General features: G+C 52.7%; 1 protein-coding gene across 2 annotated transcripts in view; it reads right to left on the minus strand.

The window, feature by feature from the left end:
• Positions 1 to 24,580, minus strand: part of Stx1a (syntaxin 1A) — a 26,962-nt gene continuing 2,382 nt past the window's right edge. Inside the window, exons 2-10 of one of the 2 annotated variants that reach the window (XM_051161340.1) lie at positions 12,038 to 12,115; positions 11,639 to 11,738; positions 8,753 to 8,827; positions 7,845 to 7,918; positions 7,633 to 7,741; positions 7,247 to 7,320; positions 4,444 to 4,581; positions 2,217 to 2,327; positions 1 to 1,322 (exon numbers count right to left, since the gene is read on the minus strand). In XM_051161340.1, coding sequence (XP_051017297.1) covers positions 1,245 to 1,322; positions 2,217 to 2,327; positions 4,444 to 4,581; positions 7,247 to 7,320; positions 7,633 to 7,741; positions 7,845 to 7,918; positions 8,753 to 8,827; positions 11,639 to 11,738; positions 12,038 to 12,115 — 837 coding nt within the window. In that variant the 3' untranslated portion in view covers positions 1 to 1,244. Of the gene's footprint in view, positions 1,323 to 2,216; positions 2,411 to 4,443; positions 4,582 to 7,246; positions 7,321 to 7,632; positions 7,742 to 7,844; positions 7,919 to 8,752; positions 8,828 to 11,638; positions 11,739 to 12,037; positions 12,116 to 24,580 lie in introns of both variants that reach the window. The other variant, XR_007832351.1, reaches the window with a different exon arrangement.

Consider the following 24,580-nt stretch of genomic DNA (forward strand, 5'->3'; position numbering starts at 1 on the left):
TACAGATACAAATGTTTATTCTACATAAAAATCTCACAAAATGGGCAGCTGGTTGTACCAAGACCTTTGGTGAAGGGGTGAAGGGAAGTGGCCGTGAGAGAAGGCAGCACGGACGGTGGTCACAGTCACTGGGCAGGAGCAAAGCTGAGGAAAAGGGGGCACACAGACACGGCCCCAACTCCCGCTGCATGCACTTGCATGCACACTCCTTGCCTGTGGACAAGAAAGAGGTCCTGGGGCAGGGGGTACATTTTTTGACTCTGAGAAACCCCAAGATGGCAGGGGAGAGAAGTGGGGAGCTCCCTCCCCAGCTGGCTACTGAATACTGCATCCAGTACACCTGATACCATGTGGCACATCAATGGGAGACAGGGCAGGGTGAGACTGCAGGCCCAAAGTGACACCTGGCTTCTCAGAGCATAAGGAAAGTAGGGAACCACTGTCCCCAACATGCAACTCTGGCCACGACTTAACATGCCTGTTAGAGACTGGGCAGAGGCCTACGGCCTGTTCCATCCCTCCAGCCCAAAGCAAGGCTAGAGATGGCACCACCAAGCTTCTTGCAACGAACGGGTCACTAGGCTCAGGCCCAGCCCAGGGACATGACTCCCAGGGCTATGGTAAGGGCAGCTGAGGCCAGAGACACTGTCAGGCTTTGCCCAAAGTGGGAGTACTGGGTGCTCCTAACACACCAGCAGCCATGGCACCCTGAGCCTCCTGGCAGTGGGCAGCTAAGACTCAGTGCTGAGCTATCCCTTGGGACACCCCTCCCCTAACCTGAAAAGCAGCACCATGTGACCAACTGGTCCCCACCCTCCAGGTGCCTTGGCATGGCAGGGAGAGCTGGAGAAGCCAGAGGGCAGGGCAGGTGAGGGCAAGGTTGGGGTCCAGAAAGGAGCCTGAGTCCCAGGGAGGAGTGGAGCCCAGGCCTGAAGAAAGGCGGACCTGGCCAGGGCCCGAGTCTTGCCCACACTGACCTGTTCCCAGCCCCTCCGGCTAGTCCCAATCCTGTTCCCCTCTGCCTCCTGTACAGACACACACTGTCACAAGATCATGCACACGACAGGGCTTGGGGCAGGGTGGTGGGAACGGGAGCCTCATGGCAGAGAAGGAGCAGTGTGGGATGGGAGGGAAAGGGCTCCCAGCCAAAAGGCAGGAGTGGGGAGGGCAACCCAGCTAGGCGCAGCAGCCAGGGGCCTCCTCAGGGAGACCCATCCAGAATAGAGCGGTGGGCGGGTTGGTTTCTATCCAAAGATGCCTCCGATGGTGGAGGCGATGACGATGCCCAGAATCACACAGCAAATGATGATCATAATCTTCTTCTGCAGGGAGACAAAGGGCAGGGCCTCAGAAGAGCAGTTGGGGTACAGCAAGGGGAAAACTAGAATGAGGCCTCATGCTGGCACTGAATAGTATAGTGTGTGCTGGGGTGTGGCTCAGTGATAGAGCACCTGCCTAGAATCCCCCAGTGAGGGGCTGGGGTGTGGCTCAGTGATAGAGCACCTGCCTAGAATCCCCCAGTGAGGGGCTGGGGTGTGCTCAGTGGTAGAGCCCCTGCCTAGAATCCCCCAGTGAGGGGCTGGGGTGTGCTCAGTGGTAGAGCACCTGCCTAGAATCCCCCAGTGAGGGGCTGGGGTGTGGCTCAGTGATAGAGCACCTGCCTAGAATCCCCCAGTGAGGGGCTGGGGTGTGGCTCAGTGGTAGAGCACCTGCCTAGAATCCCCCAGTGAAGGGCTGGGGGTGTGGCTCAGTGGTAGAGCCCCTGCCTAGAATCCCCCAGTGAGGGGCTGGGGTGTGCTCAGTGGTAGAGCACCTGCCTAGAATCCCCCAGTGAGGGGCTGGGGTGTGGCTCAGTGATAGAGCACCTGCCTAGAATCCCCCAGTGAGGGGCTGGGGTGTGGCTCAGTGGTAGAGCACCTGCCTAGAATCCCCCAGTGAGGGGCTGGGCTGTGGCTCAGTGGTAGAGCACCTGCCTAGAATCCCCCAGTGAGGGGCTGGGGCGTGGCTCACCGATATAGCTTTTGTCTAGCACATGCTGGATTCTGGGTTCCATCTGACATATGGGGAGGGGGAGTGATGACCTAATTGTACTATTGATGAATAAGGGTAGGCTATGGTTGGAGTTTCTGAAAACGGGACAGAGGCAGGTGGGGGAGTTGTGTCCCACAGTTTGGGTGCTCTCTGGGGCACAGGCATGGGCAGAACTGGCTACTGACCCTGCGCGCCTTGCTCTGGTACTTGACAGCCTTCTTGGTGTCAGACACAGCCCTCTCCACGTAGTCCACGGCGTGCTCCACGTTGTACTCGATTCTGTCAATCATTTCCCCCTGCAGGACCAGGGGTACCCAAGGTCCAGGCCTCCCTCCTCACAACCAGAAGGGAGCTCAAGGTAGGGATTCAGGAAAGCGCCCTGAAATAAGAGAGATGGAAGAGAAGTGTGAGGAGGGCACGTAGCTCCTCACCTGTGCCACCAGGCCCGGCACCCGGCCAGGGCATCTTGAGTACAAGACATGCCAAGAGCAGCTCCCGCCTTTCCCAAACAGCAGCCATTCTGGAGTGGAACTGGCCATGCAGTCTCAGGCAAGGATGAGGACCATGCAGAGGGCGGTCAGCTGTGACCCTGGAAAGTGGGCTATGCCAGGCAAAGGGAGGGAGGGCAGGAATGGGTGAACTGCAGTCTGAGCCTGGCCTGGCCAAGGCTTACCAGGTGAGCATGGGCAAACCTGTACTCAGGCAGGCCGAGAGTGGTGGCCCACGCCTTTAGTCCCAGCACTCGGGAGGCAGAGGCAGGCGGATCATTATGAGTTCAAGGCCGGCCTGGTCTACAAAGCAAGTCCAGGATAGCCAAGGCTAACATAGAGAAACCGTGTCTCAAAAACCAAAAACAAAGCCAGGAGGTGGTGGCACACGCCTTTAATCCCAGCACTCAGGAGGCAGAGGCTGGTGGATTACTGTAAGTTCGAGGCCAGCCTGGTCTACAAAGTGAGTCCAGCCCAGCCAAGGCTACATAGAGAAACCCTGTCTTGGGGGAAAAAAAACAACAACAACAAAATAAAAAACAAAAACAAAGCCCAAGCAAATAAATGCACAGCCTCACTCATATTCAGCAAGAGCAGTTACTTCATCTGTCTCCACCTTTGGATTGGCCTTGGCCACTCCCTGTGTCCTACACATGTCCTTTCTCCCCAAGTGTAGCATCTTGCCGAGCCCTTGGCACTGCTGGTCCCTGAGCTGGGTGCTGCTTCTCACTGCTCCTGGGAGACGCTCTAGCTGGTCCCTTTCTACCCCACGTGTGTGTCTGTGAGGGGCAGAGGAAGGCTTGAGCAGATGAAGTCCTGACTGAATATGCGTCATGACGTGACAACGGTCTTTAATGCCAGCACTCAGGAAGCAGAAGCAATCAGATCTTATGCATTCAAGGCTAACTTGATCTATATAGCCAGCCAGTTGTTGTCTTGAAAATAAAAATAAAAACAGAAACACAAAACTTGCAATGGAAGTGTCAGGTATTGGGGCTGAAATTCAGACACCTCAGTTTGGATCCCCTAATGCCCACGTAAAAAGTCAGGCTTAGTGGCAGGTGCTTGTAACCTCACTTCTGGGAGCTAGAAACAAGAGGATTTGAGGCTCCCTGGCCTCAAATGCCTGGTCTATCTGATTTGGTGACTTCCAGATTCAGAGAGTGGCCCTGCCTTAAAGAAATACGGTCCATATACATGCATACGCACACACACACAATCTCAAGATTTTGGGTTTTTTTGTTTTGTTTTGTTTGCTTCTTTTTTTGAGACAGGGCTTCTCTGTGTAGCCTTGGCTATCCTGGACTCACTTTGTAGACCAGGCTGGCCTCGAACTCACAGTGATCCGCCTGCCTCCACCTCCCTGAGTGCTGGGATTACAGGAGTGCACCACCTCACCCGGCTCACAATCTCAAGTTCTAATTTTATGATTTTGTGTTACGTTGCCTGTGGCTCACAGGCTACAGGCTAAGCACGCCTACCTAAAACTCTCCCAGCACCAGTGGCGAATACTCCATTTATTCTATACAGCCGCTGTGCTACCCTATCTCACCCGATAGTCATTCACTCTTACTGGCACTGCTCAACTGTCCTGTTCATTGCTATGCCTTCTGCTTCTAGCAAGACAGCCAGTCCGTGAAGGGTGGGGGAAGGGGATCACCCTGACATAGTTCATGAAGCTAGGAGAGGGCTGGGGTGAGGGGCGGGGCCATGCAGGACCTGGGGGGCACCAAGCAGAGCCATGCAAACAGGATTCCCCGAGGCCCTGACAACAGTCTGTGGTTACCTTAAAAACACTCTGTCCCTCCCGGGCAGGGCAGCGTGTTGGATGGAAAGTGAAGGGGTTAGTGTGGCCCTGGGTGCTGCTGGGGGCGAAGGGGCCAGAGGACACAAGACGGGAGTGAGGAAGAGGTCACTCACTCACCTGGCTCTCCACCAGCATAGCCATGTCCATGAACATATCATGCAGCTCCCGGATGCTGTTCTCCAGCTTGATGATCTCACTGTGTCTGGTCTCGATCTCACTGAGGGCCTGCTTCGAGATGCTGGAGTCCATGATGATCTGGAGGAGAGAGCAGTGCGACCCCCAACGCTGACAAGGGTGGGAGTTTGGACTGGGAGGGCGAGGGAGGATGTCATTTGTTTGTTTTTAAAATTTGTATGCATGTGTTTGTCTGGGTATATATATATATGTGTGTGTGTGTGTGTATATATATACATATATATGCACGTGGGTGTGGTGCCTGAGAAGGCCAGAAGAGGGTGTTGGAGTCACTGGAGCTGGAGTTACAGGTGGTTATGAGCTGTCAGGCATAGGCGTTGGGACCCAAACTCATATTTTCCAGAAGAGCTGCAAGGACTTTTTGTTGTTGTTGTTTTGTTTGTTTGTTTTTGTTTTTCAAGACAGCGTTTCTTTGTGTAGCCTTGGCTGTCCTGGACTGGCTTTGTAGACCAGGCTGGCCTCGAACTCACAGCGATCCACCTGCCTCTGCCTCCCGAGTGCTGGGATTAAAGGCGTGCGCCGCCACGCCCAGCTGAGCTGCCAAGGACTCTTAACCTCCTTATGTCCTTTTGACATAACCTAGAATCACCTGGGAAGAGAGGATTGTCTAAATCAGCTTAGCTAGGGACACGCCTAGGAAGGACTGTCTAATTATCAATGGCAACTGACGTGAGAAGATCCAGCCCACTGTGGGTAGCACCATCCCCTACACAGAAGATCCTGGACCATGTTAAGAGAAAGCTACCCGGGCACTGAGCATGCAAATGTTCATTCTCTCTCTGCTCTGACTCTTAGCTGCTTCAAGCTTCTGTGAGCTAAAACACGACCCCTCTCCACTGAGTTGCTTTTTGTCGGGGCTTCTTATCACAGAAACAGAAACGAAACTAGAATAGGGCCGAGGAGGAAGCAGCTGGGATGAGTAGAGGTTTCCCAGAGGCAGCAGCCACAGCCTTTCCAACCTCCTGTTTGGCTCTGCTGCTAATTAGTTTCTGTGTGATTCAATTCCTGCCTGAAATAAGGAGCTGATGACACTCCCCCACACAGTTAGTGCTCACCAAGTGACTGTTTTATTATGGCAGGCGTGGTGGCGCACACCTTTAGTCCCAGAATTCAGAGGCATAAGCAGGCAAATCTCTGTAAGTTCCAAACCAGCCAGGCCTCCACAAAGAGTTCCAGGGTAGCCAGGGTTACACAGTGAGACCCTGTTGAAAAAAAAAAAGCTTTTTTTTTTCAAGGCAGGGTTTCTCTGTGTAGCTCTGGCTGTCATAGAACTTGCTCTGTTGACCAGGCTGGCCTTGAACTCAACAGAGATCCACCTGCTTCTGCCTCCTGTGTGCTGGGATTAAAGGCGTGCACCACCATACCCGGCTTACTTACCTCACTGTTTTTTGTTTGTTTGTCTTATTATGTATACAGTGATCTGGCTGTATATACACATGCATGCCAGAAGAGGGCGTCAGATCACATTATAGATGGTTGTGAGCCACCATGTGGCTGCTGGGAATTGAACTCAGAACCTCTGGAGGAGCAGACAGTGCCCTTAACCTCTGAGCCATCTCTCCAGCCCCTGCCTCACTGGTTTTTTATAAACGTTTTTACACCTGTTTTAATTTATTCACATATGTGGGAGTTGATGCTCACATCATCTGCTTGTAATCAGAGGACAACTTGAGGGGGTCAGCTTTCTCCTTCCACTGTGCGGTTCATGGGGCTCAAACTCAGGTTGTAAGGCTTAGTTAGCAGCAGGCTCCTTTCCCCCTCTCAGCCATCTTGTCAGCCCTGCCTCTGTGAGCCAGTCTTTCTCACTAAACTAGAAATGCACCTTTTTGGTGAGGCTGGCCAGCCAGCGAGCTCTCAACTCTAGCCTGGGACGACCCCCTCACAGCTGGAGTTACAGAAACTCACGGTTTGTCTTCAGGCAGGACCTCATCCAGCCCAGCCTCTAGTATGCTGTGTAGCCAAGGATGACAGCCACTTCATCCCCCGCCCTCCCTCCACCTGCCTGGCTACAATCGTACCCTGGCTGACCTCGAACTGGAGGCGATACTCTTTCTTCAGCCTCCCATGTGCTGGGCTTACAGCTGTGAGACGCTATGCCTGGCTTGGAGACCAGTCTTAGTTTTCCTTATTACATTTCGTGTGTGTGTGTATGTGTATGTGTTTATGTACATGTGGAGTTTGTGAGTGTGGTGTGTATGATATATATGTGTGTGTGTTTATGTGCGTGTGTGCATGTGTATGTGTGCGCATGCATATGTGTATATGTGATGTGAGTGTATATGGTAATACATGTATGTGTGTGCATGTGTGTGTACATGTGTATGTGCTTGTGGTGTGTATGAATGTGGTATGTATGGTGTGTATGTTTGTGCACGCGTATATGTGTATGCACATGTATGTGTGTACACACAACTTGCAGTTCTGTGCTTCCACCACCTGAGTCCCAGGGATCCACCTTGGATGGTCAGGCCAGGAAGCAAACTCCTTTACCCGAGGAGCCATCTTAACCTGAACACGCATCTTGTTTCGCGCCTTTGCCACTGACATATGACCCTGAATCTGGGCCCCTCCCCTCTCTTGAGACTCAGGCTTTCCTAAAATCTGCTTCCTTTGGGTGCCGTATCCAAACACACTACCCTGACCCTGGGCTTGGCACAGACACTGTTGCGGGATGTGGTTAATGGGTTCTGGTAACAGGGGTTGGGGGGGTGGGGTTCACACTCACCCCAGAGGCGAAGATGGCAGGATTCCCGCTCTCCAGCATGTCTTCTAACTCCTCACTAGTCGTGGTCCGGCCAGCTGTGGGTGGGAGGGATCACACTAAGTCCTGCCCTCTCCTGGGAGCTCAGGCGCTCCAGCCGAAGCCCGCCCTCAACCACACCTCTAGCTCCAAGCCCCACTCCCACGCCCTTATGGATGGCCCCCGTCGCTCTAACCCAAGCCACACCCCTAAGCCACAGGCCACAGGCAGCATCACTTCAGCTCAAAACACAAACCCAGGACCCAGCTGGTGGCTCCAACCCTGTATGACATCTGTAGCCAAGAGCCCCGTCTACCACTCCTTCAGTCACAGGCCCCTCCCTTCCAGCCCGGACGCTGGCCCCAGCTCACTGATCTCCAGCTGCCTCTGGATGCGCCCTTTGCAGCGTTCTCGGTAGTCGGACTGCGTGGCATTGTACTCAGACATGACCTCCACAAACTTTCGGGACAGCGTGGAGTGCTGGGAGTTGGGGGTGGGGAGACAGGGACACTGTTAAGTATCAAGCTCCACGGGGGACCCAGAGACTCAGGGGCCCCCGCCCACCCTCGCTGTCCTGAGGCACCTGAGTCTTCCGGATCCTCAGGTCGGCTGATGACCGGTTCAGACCTTCCTCCTGCTCGATGCTCTGCTCGATGCCTGGGGTGGGTGGGAGGGTAGGGGGTCGCTGAGCAGTACCTTGCTTCTAGGCACCCGTCCCAGCCCTAAGTGGAGGATTTGGCTCCCTTCCCCCACCCTCAGGGGTGAAGCCTCTGCCTGTGACACTAGAGATGGGGGCCACATGGAAGGCAAACTGTAAATAATGGAGGTGGGTCCAAAAAACGGTCCTTCCCCCCAGCACTCGAGAGTCAAAGGCAGGCGGATCGCTGTGAGTTCGAGGCCAGCCTGGTCTACAAAGTGAGTCCAGGACAGTCAAGGCTACACAGAGAAACCCTGTCTCAAAAAACAAAAACAAAACAAAGCCAGCAAACAAAACAAAACAAAAAAAATTGGTCCTCCCATCTGGGAGGTGTGTGCAGCTGTGTACATTCCTGTGTGAGTACACACACACCTGTGAGTACCCAAAGGAGTGGGGTGGGTGAGCATGCACACCTGCAAGCATGCCTATAGGTGTGTGGTGCACTCAGAAGGACTTGCTGTGTTGGTCTGTCCCAGGCCACTTTGTGATAATTGCTCAGGAAAGTAGATAGGACCAGGCGTCTGCCACCTGCAGGACATGTCCCTTAATCTTAAGGCCGTGGCCACGGGGACATGTATGCATGTATGTGAACACAGGCAAAGTATGGTCTGTGCATGAACCTAGGACACCAACCACCTCAAACTATGTAGCCTAGGCTGTCCTGATCTTTATACTTCCACATTCTGAGATGATACCTAACCTACCAGGTTCTGGGAATCGAATTCGGGGCTTCGAGTAGGTTACACAAGCCTTGTACCAAATAAGCCATGTCCCCAGACACCAGAGTGACTTACTCTTTAACTTGGAGCGAACTTTGTTTGCTGTCTTCTTAATGTCGGACATGAGCTCCTCCAATTCCTCCTTGGTCTCTATGGGCAGGAAGCGGGGGGGGGGGGGGGGGGGGGTGGGGAATGACATGAGGTGTAGATACCGTGATTTCCTTTTTGTTCAGATTCAGCCTCTAGGGGGCGCAGCCTCTAGCACCAGGAATGGGACGGGGGGGGGGGGGGGGGCGCTCTGGGCAAACCCCAGCACTATGGTCTCCTCTCTTCCCTTGGCTATGCTTTTGTCTACAGCTGCAATTCTAGGCCAGGGCCACCCCAGCTACAGTCTCACCCCCTCTCCTGCTGCCTTCCAAGAAGCTGCCCTCCTCTCGCGCTGCCTCCCCCATTCCCTTTAGATAACAGATGGGGCTAAATTTAAGGCTGGTCAGGCTGCAGTAGGCGCCCGCTGAGGGCTGCGCGTATGGGGCTCAGTTCACCTGGCATTACCTGGTGCCTCAGTACCAGGCAGAAGCATGGTGGGCCACCTTGTCTACCCAGTCAAAGCAACAGCTGACCTTGAACTTCTCATAAAGCTTAGCTGCCCTGAGTGACTGAGACAGGGGGAGGGGGGAACACCCTGGTTTTTCGGGGGGAGGAGGTTAGTAACAGAATAATTTCGAAGAGGTAATAGTCCTCCCCCCAAAGGAGGCTTGTAACCTTGGCAGTGACAGGAAACTGGGGGTCACGAGAGGTGAATATAAAGGGAAGGGAGGGCAGTGACCCTCATCCTAGCCGTAGCTATGACTTTAGGCTGGCCAAGGCCTCAGGGTGTTCGGCTGGCTGCTCTCCCAGGAAGCCACCAGTCAGGAAGCCACCAGCTTCTCTTCAGGAAAGACGAAGATCAGGTTCTAAACTCCCACCCTTCCTACCATACACACTGGGGACAGGGCTTAGGCGTGACAGCAGTGGTATATCAGGACAGGACAGTCCACCTACTGAGTGGAATGTGAGTAGGGGCAGAGCGGGGATGGGGGGGGTGGGGGGCTCTCTGCAGAGCGGAGGAGGGAGCCTTCCTCCCACGAACAAAAGGAAACTTGGTCACCAGCTGCTCTCGCCCGCCTGCCCGTCTCAGCCTTTTTTGCTCAGACTTAAAATAGCCCAGCCGGATGGCAGCCCCCCCACTCCCAGGAGAGAGAGCCAGCATTGATCTAGGAAAGCCCACCCCCTCCACACACTGCCAATTTCCATATTCCTTCTTAGCTCTGCCCTGCCCCACAGCCCTGATGGGATACCCTCTCCCCCTGATGTGTGGCTGCACCTCAGCCTGGCTCTACTGCTCAGTTCCTGGATACCATACCCACGCTATAGGCCACACAGGGAGGGATATGTGTGGATAGCAGCACAGAGATGCTGAGAAAGGATGCTGAGTGGTGTACCCACCCCACCTCCAGCAGCTCAGGGGTCCCCTTGCCAGGCCCCCCTTTTCCTTCACATAGAGTCTCATATAGCCCAGGCTATCCTGAAACTTGCTTTGTAGCCAAAGATGACCTTGAACTCCTAATCTCCTCCTTGAGTGCTAGAATGTCTACGGACATATGCCGCCAACATCCTGGACTCGCTTTGTAGACCAGGCTGGCCTTGAACTCACAGCAATCCACCTGCTTCTGTCTCTCTCAAGTGCTGGGATTAAAGGCGTGCGCCACCATGACCCACACAATGCCCTTTTCTAACTTCCACGGGTACCAGGAGGAGCACATGTGGTACACTTGCATACATGCTGGCAAAACACTTGTGCATATAAAATAAATCTGAAAAATAATAAAATAATAAAGAGAGGCCAGCTTGGTCTGCAAGAGCTCCCCACTCTCTGTTTTGAGACACGCTTTTTCTCTGTTTAGCCCTGACTGTCCTAGCTCTATAGAACAGGCTGACTCAGAGATCCACCTGCCTCTGCCTACCCAGGAGTGCTGGTTAAAGGCATGTACCACCACTGCCCAGCTGAGACACTATCTTAAAGAACAGAAACAAACAAAATAAAAGGCAGACAGGATGAAGAGGAAGAAGAACCTGACAGCTCGCTCAGGCCCTATAAATACACATATGGGCACACATACCTGAACACTCACTTCCATGACAGACAGACAGACAGACAGACAGACAGTCAGACAGACAGACAGACAGACACACACACACACAATCTCAACATGAGTGTGAAGGCCAGGTCAAGGGGCACTGTCTAGGACCAAGTAAGATCTAAATACACACAGGCCACCTGTGTAAAGGGACACAGGCGACTGACTTCCTGGAGCCATGAGAATGCAGGGCTCTGGACCTCCATGCCACACGCAGGGTGCCAGCTCTCACAGGAAACTCTCAGTCTGCTTGGTCAGAGAGCTACCTCAGAGATGTTATCTGCTCCCCTGAGACTCTAGAAGGGTGCGGCTGAGCTGGGCAGCCTCCAATTCATTAGGCAACTTACTCTTTCCCTCCCTTCATCCATCCATCCACCCACCCACCCACCTACTCATCCATTCATGGGCGGGCCCTCCTTCCCAGCATCCCAGGAGAGCTGCCTGCCTTTCCAGTTTCCCCTTAGCTGGGGAAGGTGGGGCTGCCCCCCCCCCGAACTCTCTTTGTAGCTGAGGATGACTTTGAACTTTTGATCCTCCAGCCACCACCTGCTGGCACCGCAGATATGTACTGCCATCCCTGGCCGTGGCAAATCTTGCCAGCAGCAGGTCAAGGTCTACCGGCAACAGTGAGCACTGACTTGCTTAACTCCAGGCCTTGGTCAGTGCAAGGACCCCTGTCTTCCACACATGCAGATCAAACACCCCACTGCCCATGACACCCTGGTGTGGGGTAGCTGGGGCTCAGGAACCCCGCCTTGCAGGGGTACCCGCCATTCTCACTCACTCTCGTCTGGGTTGGGGGAGGCCAGGATAGCACTGTGTTTCCGCTTCACCTCCTCCACGTTTTCGGCAATCTTGTCGATAAAACTCCGAATCTCTTCCACCTGGGGATCCAGGTCAGGGGGTATGGGGTGTGGGGGTGGGGGTAGAGGGAGGGGGTTAGAGGAAAACAGAGTAGGGAATCAGAGGGAAGGTGGACAGCTCCCAGAGTCCCAAGCATGGATGGACATGGCTTTGCCAAGCCCTCACACTGGCTCAACACTGGCGCCCCCTGCTGGGGGTAGGGTGGGGTGGGGTGGGGCGCACGGCGGCGCTGCGTAGGTCCGTAAGAGTCCTCCCCAGCTCACGGGGTGAGGAATGGTGGGTACGAGATGGGACACAGAGCAGGCTGGTTGGCTCCCACCTGTTCGAAGAACTCATCCATGAAGCGGTCTCGGTCCACCGTGACAGTGACATCGTCGTCGTCATCGCTGTCCTTGGCCTGGACAGAGTTATAGACATGTGAGTGGGCACGTGTCGGTCCCCTGGGATCTCAGACCATGAATCCTCTTCACACACAGCACCAGGAGAGGCTCCTTGGCCACTTGTCTCCCTCTTGGGGAGTCTCTTGGGCAGGGACAAGGACAGACAAGCTGCGCCCGCACAAGCTTCCAGTCACAGCGCCACCTGGAGGATCCCAAAGTGCCCAGCACACTAAAGAGGATCTGCCAGTCAAGTGGATGACCGAGTCATGTCCCATTCCAGTAGCTATGAAACCTGGTTACCATGCCAGTGGTCCCTAAGACTGAAGCTAACCAATAGGTTGCTGCCTGAGTTAACTGAGCCTTGAGCCTCTCTGGGGTCTCTAGATTCTGCCTGGCTCCCTGCAAGCCAGGGAATCCTATGCTCCAGACCCAACGGTCCTTGTTTTCTTCTGTTTTTAGACACAGTCTCACTTTGTAGCCCAGGCTACAGTTAAACTCCTGACCTCACCTCAGCCTCTCGGGTGCTGGCATTATGGGTGTGTGCTACCATGCCAGGTTCTCAATTAAAATGGAGAACGGTGTTTCCAAGACCTGTAGGTCCCAATGTCCCAAAAGCTGCCATATAAAAACCACCAATCACCAGCTAGGGAGCAATTAGACTAGATTTCTATCTTCCGGCCATGGTCATTTTTTTCCCTTTCCATTTACATGTGCATGCGCGTGTGTGTTGATGCACATGTGTGTATGCATATTTGCACATGTGTGGGTGCACATGCCTGTGGAGGCCTAAAGCTGATGTCTTCCGTTGCTCATCCACCTTGTTTAATGAGGCAGAGTCTCTCAATCAAACCCAGAGCTTGCTGATTACACATGGCTAGTCCTGCTAGCCAGCTTGCCCTAGGAATGCCCTGTCTCTTCCCTGCAAGGCTGGAATTGCAGGCAGGCTGCCACACTCACATGGTATAGGTTCTGGGGATCTGGACTAAAGTTCTATTGCTTGTGCCTGCCAGTCCCATGTCCTTCCCATAGCCAAGGTACACCACTGTGACCCTAGGACAAGCACTGTCACCTAAGGGGGCAGGAGCTCAGGGCTTAGCCGTGACTCACTGCTCAGTATCGCATGGCAGAGGATCTGTCTTGCTCTCTTAACACAACTCAGGTCGAGGAGGGCTGAGAAAACCTGGCTTGGGGCCAAAGCTTGCCCTCCAAGACTGATGCCCTTCTGTGACATGGGTATAGAGTGACAATTGACTGTAGGGGCAAGAGACTGAGACGAATGAGATGCAGGCGTTTTCCTTGGGCCCCATCACCTAGTCAAAGCAGGACCCACAGAACGCGAGAGGAGGCGGCTAGAAGCTTGTCTGCAGGCAGCTCAGCCGGGCCTCCTCCCATGGAGAGATGGCACCTCCTCCCCCGGGCAGCTAAAATAAGCCCCCTGCTCTGCTCCTTCTCCTCAGAGTGCCTGTGGGCTCCACCAGGTGGCCGTCCCTCCCCCAAGGTATACACAAGGAGCCACTGGGGACTACTGTCACACGTAGGGGCCAGGGGCCCGTTCCTGGACCTGGAGTTGAGTCACACAGGGCGCTCCCTAGGGAAACTGAGGCACGGCACAGAGCCAGCCAGAGCTCTGTCCCCTATCACTAGGCAGTCTGGTTCTGAGCAGTAGAATTGGGGTTCATGGCAGTCAGCCTCCTACAAATTCTGAGACCCAGAAAAGGACGGGGGGGGGGGGGCGTACTAGTTAAGGTAGGAGAATGGACCATTTCCTTTTTTTTATTTTTCCTCCTTATTTACTTAAATTTCTTAATTAAGCTGGGTGTGGTGGTGCACGCCTTTAATCCCAACACTTGGAGGCAAGAGGCCAGCCTGGTCTACAGAGTTTCAAGCCAGGGCTGCACAGAGAAACCCTGTCTCAAAAAAACAAAAAAAAAATTTTTTTTAATTAAAAAAATATTGTGGTGTGTATAGGCATGTGTGCGTACACCCCTGTACTTGTAGATCAGAGGGCACATTGTAGGGGTTGCTTCTCTCCTTCCACCATGTGAGTCCTGGCGGCTGGACTCAGGTTACGGCATGTTTAGCAGCAAGCCTTTACCTGCTGAGCCACTTTGTCTGCTCCTTTATTTTTATTTTTTTTTTGGGACAGGGTCTCATATAGCCCAAGGTAGCCACCAATTCAATTTAAAGCTGAGGGTGGCCTTGAATTCCTGATCCTTCTGCTTCCAGCTCCTGGGTGCCAGAATAACAGCCATATGTCACTAAAGCCAGTTTCCTGTCCCCTTGTCTGGGAATGTCCAAAGCTGGGCAGGCTAGCCTGTGCCTGTATTCCAGGCAACACTGAAGCAAGAAGATAAGGAGTCAAGGTCATCCCCGGCTATTTGGGGAGTTCAAGACTAGCTTGGCTACATGAGGTGCTGTGTCCAAAACAAGCAAACAAACAAACAAACCCAACAACAACAAAACCCTAAAATGGTGCTAGAGAGACACGGCACATCAGTTAAGAGCTCATATGACTTTTTGTTTGTTTGTTTGTTTTTCGAGACAGGGTCTCTCTGTGTTATCCTAGCTGTCCTAGACTGGCTTTGTAGACCCGGCTGGCCTCGAACTCACAGCAATCCACCTGCCTCCGCCTCCTGAGTGCTGAGATTAAAGGCGTGCGCCACCACGCCCAGCCTTCATATGACTCTTATAGACGATCAGAGTCTTGGTTACTGGAACCCACAACAGGCAAGCTCACAACCATTGTAACCCCAGCTCCAGGGGATCTGGCGCCCTCTGCTGGACTTTGCAGGCACCTGCACTCAAGTGCACATACCCACTCAATGATACACATATATACTAAAAATTTAAGAAAAATAACACGTTTTTTAAAAAAAAAGTTCAGTTGTTAGAGGGCCTAGAATGCATGAAGCCCTTGGTTCTATTCCCAACACCTCAGAACCCAAGTGCCAGCCTTGCTGAGCTTCCTGTTCCACCCTTGGGACCCCTGGGGTTGGGCTAGTACCTCTTTCCACTCCGCTTTGCCATCCCTCACAGACACACTTGACCTCTCTAGGGTCTGTCCTACTATTCCCACCACCTGCCAACAGCTGGACTAAACTGGAGACTGACAGGGAAATGGCTAGACCTTGTCCATGAGGACAACGCTGGGAGGGAATCATGGGGGGGGGGGGGGGGGCGGGAGACTCCAAAGATGCCGTTTAGAAGCCAATCGGAAGGTGTGGGTCAGACCTCCAAGTTATGGTGAAACTTGTCCTGGCTCTCAAGTACCCTGAGGGGGGAAACCCACAGGATTCATCCTTCCCAAGTCCCTCTGCCTCTGTCTTAATTTCCTCTCAGGTTACTGTGATGAATATTCTGAGGAAAAGCACCTCAGCGGGGAAAGGGTTTACTTTAGCTCACATTTCCAGGTTACAACCTATTACTGCGGGAGAACCAACAGTAGCAAGAGCTGGAGAGAGCCAGTCACGTCACGCCCAGGGAAGAGCAGAGCGAAGGGCTGGAGAGATGGCTCAGTGGCTAAAAGCACTTGATGCTCTTTGCTGAGGGCCTGAGTTCGGTTCCCAGCACACACACGGTGGCCCACAACCATCCGGCCTTATTCGGTTCAGGGCCTAAGGGATGGTGCCGCCCACAGTGGGCTCGGTTTTCCCACATGAACTTAACACAGACATGTCCGCAGGGCCAAGCCAATATAAACAATCTCAAAGACTGAGTCTTTCCCTGGGTGGTTTCAGGTTGACAATTAAAACTAGCCATCAGCCAGGCGGAGGTGGTGCGAGGCCTTTAATCCCAGCACTCGGGGAGGCGGAGGCAGGCGGATCCCTGTGGGTTCGAGGCCAGCCTGGTCTACAAAGGGAGTCCAAGACAGCCAAGATAACATAGAGAAACCCTGTCTCGAAAAACTAAAACTAAAACAAAATAAGGCTAGTCATCACCGCCTCCTTCCTTCAGGACTTCTCCCTGGTACCTCTGTTGCCTTCTCCTCCCCCAGTCCCAGAGTCTACACCACCTCTAAGAGCATCCTCCTGCCTCTGCAATCTGCTGTTTCCCATTCACTGAAACCTCCCCTCCCCCACCCTCACACGCTCCCTATATCAGGAACCCCCCCTGCCCCCCCGCTCTATGAGTCTCTCACTCCTCCGGTTTCCCATACACCATTTATGCCCTGATTGGAGCCACATCCATACTTCCAGAAACCCACGCACCCAGGGACCTGAGGAGTCATTCTCCTTTGCCTCAGCTTCCAGGGACAGAGGGCTCCACTGCTCGCTCCCTCTTCCAGACAGCGCTGCTCATCTCTGAGGAGCCCCACAGTTGGCAGTCTCTGTTCTTTTCCTGTGGTTTAGCTCTCCGCTTTAAAGAACCCATTCATGCCTTCTCCCTGGGGCGGCCCGATCAGAGATCTAACGGTCTCCGCAGCACCCTCCCTGCTCTGCTCTTCTCTTCTCACCTGGAGTATGTACTCCTTTCTTTCTCCCGAGGCCCAAGGCTCGTTCCGTTCTGCCTCTGTCCTCTGTAGTACAGTCACAAACTGACTGAATAGTGTCAAAAAGGCTCACCAAGCCGGACAGTGTTGGTGTACACCTCTAATCCCACCACTCAAGGGAGGCAGAGAGAGGTGGCTCTCTGAGTTCGAGGCTAGCCTGGTCTACAGAGTGAGGTCTAGGACAGCCAAGGCTACACAGAGAAACCCTGCCTCGCAAAACCAACACCAAAGGAACAAAGGAACAAATGCTGGCCAAGATGGATGGTCTGACTCTATTAATAGAGCCAGAGAACAGATAATCAATGCATGGCTAGTAAAAATGGCTCAGCAGGTCAAAGAGCTTGCCTTGCAAGCCTGATGACCTGAGTTTGGTGACCTGGATTCAATTCCTGGGATCCACATTTAAAAATAAAAAGAAGCCGGGCATGGTGGCACACACCTTTAATCCCAGCATTCGGGAGGCAGAGGCAGGCGGATCGCTGTGAGTTCGAGGCCAGCCTGGTCTACAGAGTGAGTCCAGGTCAGCCAGGGCTACACAGAGAAGCCCTGTCCCAAACAAAAACAAAAACAAGAAGAAAGCTAGCTGGATGCAGTGGCAATTGTTTGAGATCTCAGCAAGCTTACAGGCGGAAGGGAGGCGGAGCCAGAAGAACCCACTGGAAGCCTAAACAAGCAGCCAAGCTGCAAAAATCACAGAGGAGGCCCTGCCTCAAAAACAATGTGGGAGCTGGTGAGATGGCTCAGCAGGGAAAAGTGCTTGCTGCAAAGCCTGGTGTTGGATCCCTAGAACCCACAGACAGGTGGACAGACAGAACCAACTATGTAACATTATTCTCTGACCTCAACACAAGAGCTATAACAAGCATACACCTCCATGATACATCATCACACACACACAGACAGAAAGAGACAGAGAGAGACAGAGACAGACAGACAGACAGACAGACAGACATGATGCATACAGAAAAGAACTGAAACTTTTTGTTGTTGTTGTTTGTGGTTTTGTTTTTGTTTTTCTAGACAGCGTTTTGGCTGTCCTGGAACTCATTTTGTAGTTCAGGCTAGCCTCGAACTCCCATCTTTCTGACTCAGTTTCCCTAGTACTAGGATTACAGATATGGCCCATAATGTCCCCCTCCCCTGGACACATTCCAAAACAAAACAAAATCTGGTAGCGAGGCTATCCTAGTTATCCCGGCATGCCTTCTTCCTGGGGTCTTGACCAGAATAGATATGGCACATGGACATGACACATGAGCGGAGCGGTTACCCACCATGAATGAAGCCCTGGTTTGATCGCCAGCACCGAATAAAGCAAAGGTGGCGGTGCATGTCTGTGACCTTAGCACTTGGAGTTGCAGAAACAGGAGGATCAAGAGTTCAAGATCAATCCCAGCATTGGGAGGCAGAGGCAGGCGGATCGCTGTGAGTTCGAGGCCAGCCTGGTCTACAAAGCGAGTCCAGGACAGCCAAGGCTACACAGAGAAACCCTGTCTCAAAAAACCAAACCAAACCAAACCAAAATAAAACAAAGGTTCTGAGTTCAATTCCCAGCAACCACATGGTGGTTCACAACCATCTATAATGAGATCTGGTGCCCTCTTCTGGTGTGCAGGTGTACATGCAGGCAAGAAAACTATATATATATTCAATAAATAAATCTTTAAAAAAGAAAAAAAAATAGTTCAAGATGTAGCAAGTTTGAGGCCAGCCTGGCCTACACAAGACCATGTCTCAGACAAACAGATGAGCCCCAGTGAGCATCCAGATGTTTGCTGGGTGATCGGAGACCCAGGCAGGCGGTAGTGAAAGTGGCAGAGAAAGGGCAAGGTAAGGATAAGGTCTTGGTGAGCGTTGGCGTGGAGGCAGCAGCTAGATCGGGGAAGGAAGAACAGATCAAGGCCCAAACATCTATGGACTGACACGCGCAGATACCAGCGCCCTCTCCTCAAACTCCCAGCTCGGAACCCTTCCATGCCCAAGATCCCCCAAACCAGAAATGTGGGATATTTTTCACCCTCTCCTTCTCTCCTTCCTTCCTTCCTTCTTGTTTTGTTCTTTGAGACAGGGTCTAGCTATGCAGCCCAGGCTAGCCTTGAATGCACAGAAATCCTCTCTTGCCTCTACCTCTCAAATGCTGGGATTACACCTGCGCAGCTGCGTGACACCCCCCCCCCACACCCCCTCATGCTCTTCCTGTCTTTCACATACCCTAACAATTTGATTCTTCCTGGTGGAGTTTGTTTTGTTGCTTATCCGTGGTTTTTGTTTTGTTTTGTTGTTGTCGTTACTGTTTTTGTTTGTTCGTTTGTTTAAACCTTGCTTCATATCCAGAACCCTTTAGGAAAGGAGTTAAAAATCCTTTTTCCAGGGGACTGGGGAGACGGCTCAGCAGTTAAGAACTCAATATTGCTTTTTCAGGATGATTAAGTTCAGTTCTCAGCACCCACATTGGGTAGCTCACAAGGGCCATCCAGCTCCAGGGGATCCGACATGGTCTTCTGCAAACATAGGGCACCTCTGCACACATGCATATACCCACATATAGACATATACATATACAAATAATTAAAATAAAATCCTCCAATGAGGGGCTGGGTGTGTGGCTCAGTGGTAGAGCCCCTGCCTAGAATCCCCCAGTGAGGGGCTGGGGTGTGGCTCAGTGGTAGAGCACCTGCCTAGAATCCCCCAGTGAGGGGCTGGGGTGTGGCTCAGTGGTAGAGCACCTGCCTAGAATCCCCCAGTGAGGGGCTGGGGTGTGGCTCAGTGGTAGAGCCCCTGCCTAGAATCCTCCAGTGAGGGGCTGGGGGTGTGGCTCAGTGGTACAGCACCTGCCTAGAATCCCCCAGTGAGGGGCTGGGGTGTGGCTCAGTGGTAGAGCCCCTGCCTAGAATCCCCCAGTGAGGGGCTGGGGGTGTAGTTCAGTGGTAGAGCCCCTGCCTAGAATCCCCCAGTGAGGGGCTGGGGGTGTAGTTCAGTGGTAGAGCCCCTGCCTAGAATGAATGCATAATGTCCTGAGTTTAATCTCCAACACTGCAAACAAACATGACAATCTCTACTGAGGTCATGGTAACTCTAATCCTAGCATGCAGGATGCTGAAGCAGAATGATCAATACAAGTTTAAAGATAACCTGTGCCACACAGCAAAATATTCCCCCAAACAACAGCAAAGTCACCAATTAAAAAAAAAAAAAAAAAAAAAAGCCCAGGCATGGTGGTGCATGCCTATAATCCCAGCACTCGGGCAGGCCAGCACTTTGAGTTCAAGGCCAGCCTGGTCTACAAAGTGAGTCCAGGACAACCAAGGGTTCACAGAGAAACCCTGTCTCGAAAAAAACCACACCCCTCCCCCCAAAAAAGCTTCACAGATCCTTCTTGGGCAAGTGAAATGTCTCAGTGCCTTGCTACTAAATTCAATGACCTAAGTTCAACCCACATAGTGGATAAAAAAAAGAACTGACTTGGGCTGGAGAGATGGCGCAGAAATTAAGAGCACTGTCTGCTCTTCCAGAGGTCCTGAGTTCAGTTCCCAGCAACCACATGGTGGCTCACAACCATCTATAATGATCTCTGGCGCCCTCTGCTGGCCTGCAAGCGCACATGCAGGTATGCCCGAACGTTGTTTACATAATAAACTGGCAACCACAGCTTGATCCCTGGGACCCACGCAGAGGTGGAAGGAGAGAAGGGACTCTCCAGAGTTGACCTCTGACCCTCTGACCTCATGACCTCCAGGAAATAGCAGGGCTGGGAACAAGTGCAAAGATACCGAGGAAGACCTCACCAGAGACACTGTGGGCAGAAAGCCGGAAACTGCCCCTAGCAGTGCTGAGGACAGTCCACGTGATCTTCCTGGCCAGAGACTCGGGTATTCCAAGACACTTTTTCTCCAGGAAGCCAGTGTGATTGCTCCGGGAGGCACAGAGGCTGCGGGATGGCAGCACTCCAGCCAGCGGGGTTGATTCATCTGTTGAGCCCAGCCAGCCCTGCTGTCTGCCTCCAGGACTGGCTTTTTTTTTTTCCCTCCTCCTTCCTCTTTTTAGTGACTAATCAAAGCCAATATCACTAGCGCAGAGAGGCCCCGATCCAGACAGAGGTATACAGAGAAAAGCCAGGCTGGGTCTCCAGAAAAACAAGTGTCTAACTCCTGCCTACCATCCTGTCTCCTCTACCCCTGGAGCTGGGTGATCCCTACAATTCCACTTCCTACTTCGGGTCCCCTGCTCAGGCTCAGTGGCCTCCACAGACTGCAGAAAGGGGCTGTGCACCCTTAAACAAACCCCTGGTCCTCTCTCAACCTTGTGCTTGTAGGTGTTTTGACTAGATCAGTAGTTCTCGACCTATGGATCGTGACCCCAGGGTGTCAAATGACCCTTTCACAGGGGTCACATATCAGATATTTACAGTATGGCTCAAAACAGCATCGAAATTAGAGTTCTGAAGTAGCAACTAAAATAATTTTGTGGCTGGGGGGGTGGGTGTCACTCCAACATGAGGAACTTTATTAAAGGGCCACAGCATCAGGAAGGTTGAGAACCACTGGACTATTTGGTCCTGTAAGCCATTGCATCTGCATCCCGGATGTACATTTATGTGCCCAAGTCCAGAGTGTATTCTGGACTCACTCCCAGAGGGTGGAGAGTAGTAAGGAAAATGCACACACTAGGCCGACTGTCACCTCCTCTGGGAGAGGGAGACAGATACCATTAGCTCTATTTTATTCTGTTTTACTTTTTTTTTTTTTTTTTGAGACAGGGTATCATGTAGCCCAGGTTGGCTTTAACTGCTATGAGCCAAAGATGGCCTTGAGCTCTTGATCTTCCTGGGGTTTTTTGGTTTTTGTTTTGTTTTGAAACAGGGTTTCTCCGTGTAACAGCCCTAGCTGTCCTAGACTCACTTTGTGGACCAGGCTGGCCTTGAACTCACAGAGATCCACCTGCCTCTGCCTCCCTGAGTGCTGGGATTAAAGGCGTGGGCCAACACTGCCTGGCTGACCTCTTGCTATTTTGTCTCTACCTCCTAAGTTCTAGGATGACCCAGCTAGCATCAGCTCCACCTTGCAAATGAGAGAAGACAAGTGAGACAAGTGGTGGAGTAAGGAACTAGTGGGAAAGGAAAGAGAGAATGCTGGGCGTCCTTTTCCAGAAAGTTCTGCCTGTCCTAGATCTCATGGGAACACAGGTGCAATGTGCCAGGGCCTCTAACATCTCCCCCCTACATTTTTTTTAGATATTAGAGTTGAACCCAGAGCCTCATACATGCTAGGCAAGCACTCTACCACTGAGGCATGCCCCGAACCCCTCACTGGGGAGTGCTTATTAAGTGTTCTACCACTGAGCCACACCCCAGCCCCTCACTGGGGGATTCTAGGCAGGGGCTCTACCAGTGAGCCACACCCCAGCCCCTCACTGGGGGATTTCAGGCAGGGGCTCTACCACTGAGCCACACCCCAGCCCCTCACTGGGGGATTTCAGGCAGGTGCTCTACCAGTGAGCCACACCCCAGCCCCTCACTGGGGGATTCTAGGCAAGTGCTCTACCACTGAGCCACACCCCCATCCCCTCACTGGGGGATTCTAGGCAGGGGCTCTACCACTGAGCCACACCCCAGCCCCTCACTGGGGGATTCTAGGCAGGGGCTCTACCACTGAGCCATGCCCCAGCTCTTGTTTTTTATTTTTTTAGATTTACTTTATGTGTGCGAGTGTTCCACTCACATGGTTATCTGTGCACCACACATGTGCCTGGTGCCTGAGGAGATAAGGGGAGCATGTCACACATACACACACAAACACACCAAGAACCAGAGTTATGGTCAGTTGTGATCCGCCATGTGGGTGCTGGGAATAGAACTGGTCCTATCCAAGAACAGCAAGTGTTCTTCACCACGGAGCCATGGCTGCAGCTCTCCCTTTATATTTTTATTTGAGACAAGGTCTCATTAAGATGCTGAAGCTAGGTCATGCAGTGGTGGCGCACATCTTTAATCCCAGCACTTGGGAGGCAGAGGCAGGCAGATCGCTGTGAGTTCAAGGCCAGACTGGTCTACACAGCAAGTCCAGGACAGTCAAGGCTACACAGAGAAACCCTGTCTCGAAAAACGGGGGCAAAAAAAAGATATTAAGGCTGATGTTGACCTCACAGTGTAGTTCAGGGTGACTTTGAATTTGAGTTTCTCCCTGCCTCAGCCTCCTGAGCAACCAGGATGTCAGGCATACACTGTGAGACACAGCAGGCCTGGCACTGGAATCTTTCATTTGAGGAAGATCTAAATTCTACTCTCCTGTCATTTGGCCCCTCCTTTTGGCTCATGGTCTCTACTTTAGGCTGCCTCTGGTCCACACTCCGATTTCTCATCTACTTTCAGGCTGGCCTGCCCCCGACTGCCTCTCTCCACTTCCCTCTATTTCTTGTCTCAAGTCCCCTGTGCCATGCTGGCCCCACACAGACGCGACCAACAATCTGAGGATAGTCTGGGTTAGCCTGGGGAAGGCCAGTTCCAGAATTCCCCAGAAGAAAATGAAGATCCGGGGCTGGGACTATGGCTCAGTTGCTAGAGGCGTGTGATTCGCATGCAGGGAGCCCTTCACCCCGCCCCGATCACCGCGCAAACCCAGTCTGCAACACTGCATGCCTGAAATCCCAACACCAGGAAGGTGAAGGCAGGAACCTCAGAAACTCAAGGTCGTCCTCAGCTGCACCATGACTACAGGAAACCTTGAACAGAAAAACAAGGAAACAAAACACAACCCCCGCAGAAAATCAGGGTGCAGGCCTGCTCGTGCACGCCTGGAACACCAAGGTCCAGTGCAGGCTCACAGGGCCAGTGCGGGAAAACTCTGTCTGAAACATAAAAGATTAAGGACCAACAAGATTGCTCAGCAGGTAAGGGCACTTGCCACTAAGCATGACATCTTGAGTTCCGTCCCTGGGACCCACGTGATAGGATTGAGGCTTGTCCTCTGACCTCCATGCACAGGCACCCATCCCACAATCAATCAATCGATCAATCAATCAATGTAAAAAGATATGATTATAGAAGAAGAAGAAGAAGAAGAAGAAGAAGAAGAAGAAGAAGAAGAAGAAGAAGAAGAAGAAGAAGAAATAGTAAAAACCAGGTATGGCTTTTATTCAACACTTAGGAAGCTGATGCAGGAGGATTGATTATGGTTTGCGGCCACCCTTGGCTTCAGAAGGAATTCCAGGCTAGCCTGTGATACATAGAAACCCTATGTCGGGAGGAGGGGGGAAGGGCGAGAGAATCAATATAATGGTACATGCATGCCTGCAACCTAGCTTTTGGGAGGCAGAGGCTGCAAGATCAGGAGTTCAAGGCCACCCTTGGCAACATTCCAAGTTTAAGATCAGCTCCTCTCTAAGAAATGATGGGAAAGAAGGGAATATGGTTACAGGGACGAGGCCTCTTCGTGTCACATGTGGGGCTGGGTGGGGGTGGAAAACCTTACTCCTCAACTGTCTCCCCAGCTGTGTGGTCCTGGACCAGTCTTAGCCTCCGAGGGGTTAAACTCTGATCTCTGTGGGTTTACCTACAAGGCTCAGGTGCGAGGGGCCCTGCTGGCCCCTTCCAGGTTGGTCTTGCCTTGCAATCTGCAGATCTGGGAGAGGTGGGGCTGAGGAAGGCTAGAGGGCTGCGCCCAGCCTACAGAGCGGCAAGCGAGGAAGGACGCCAGCTCCTTCCCCAAGTGTGACTTTTATAAATAAGCTCCCTTCTTCTCCTTCCTTCCAAATGTGGTGGCGGCACTGGGTGGGGGAGAGAGAGGAGGAGGAGGAGGCAGAGGAGGACGAAAAAGGGAGGGAAGGCTAGAGCAGGCACACAGATGCCGTGTGTGTGTGTGTGTGTGTGTGTGTGTGTGTGTGTGTGTGTGTGTGTGTGTGTGTCTCCCGGGCAGCATTCGCACCAGCACCTCCATCCCTGGTGACTCTGTGCTTTTCAAACCCTGACTCTTTGGGTTTCGGGGCCTCCTGCAAATGC

The sequence above is a fragment of the Acomys russatus genome, chromosome 19 (assembly GCF_903995435.1).
Source record: "Acomys russatus chromosome 19, mAcoRus1.1, whole genome shotgun sequence".
Lineage (NCBI taxonomy): Eukaryota > Metazoa > Chordata > Mammalia > Rodentia > Muridae > Acomys > Acomys russatus.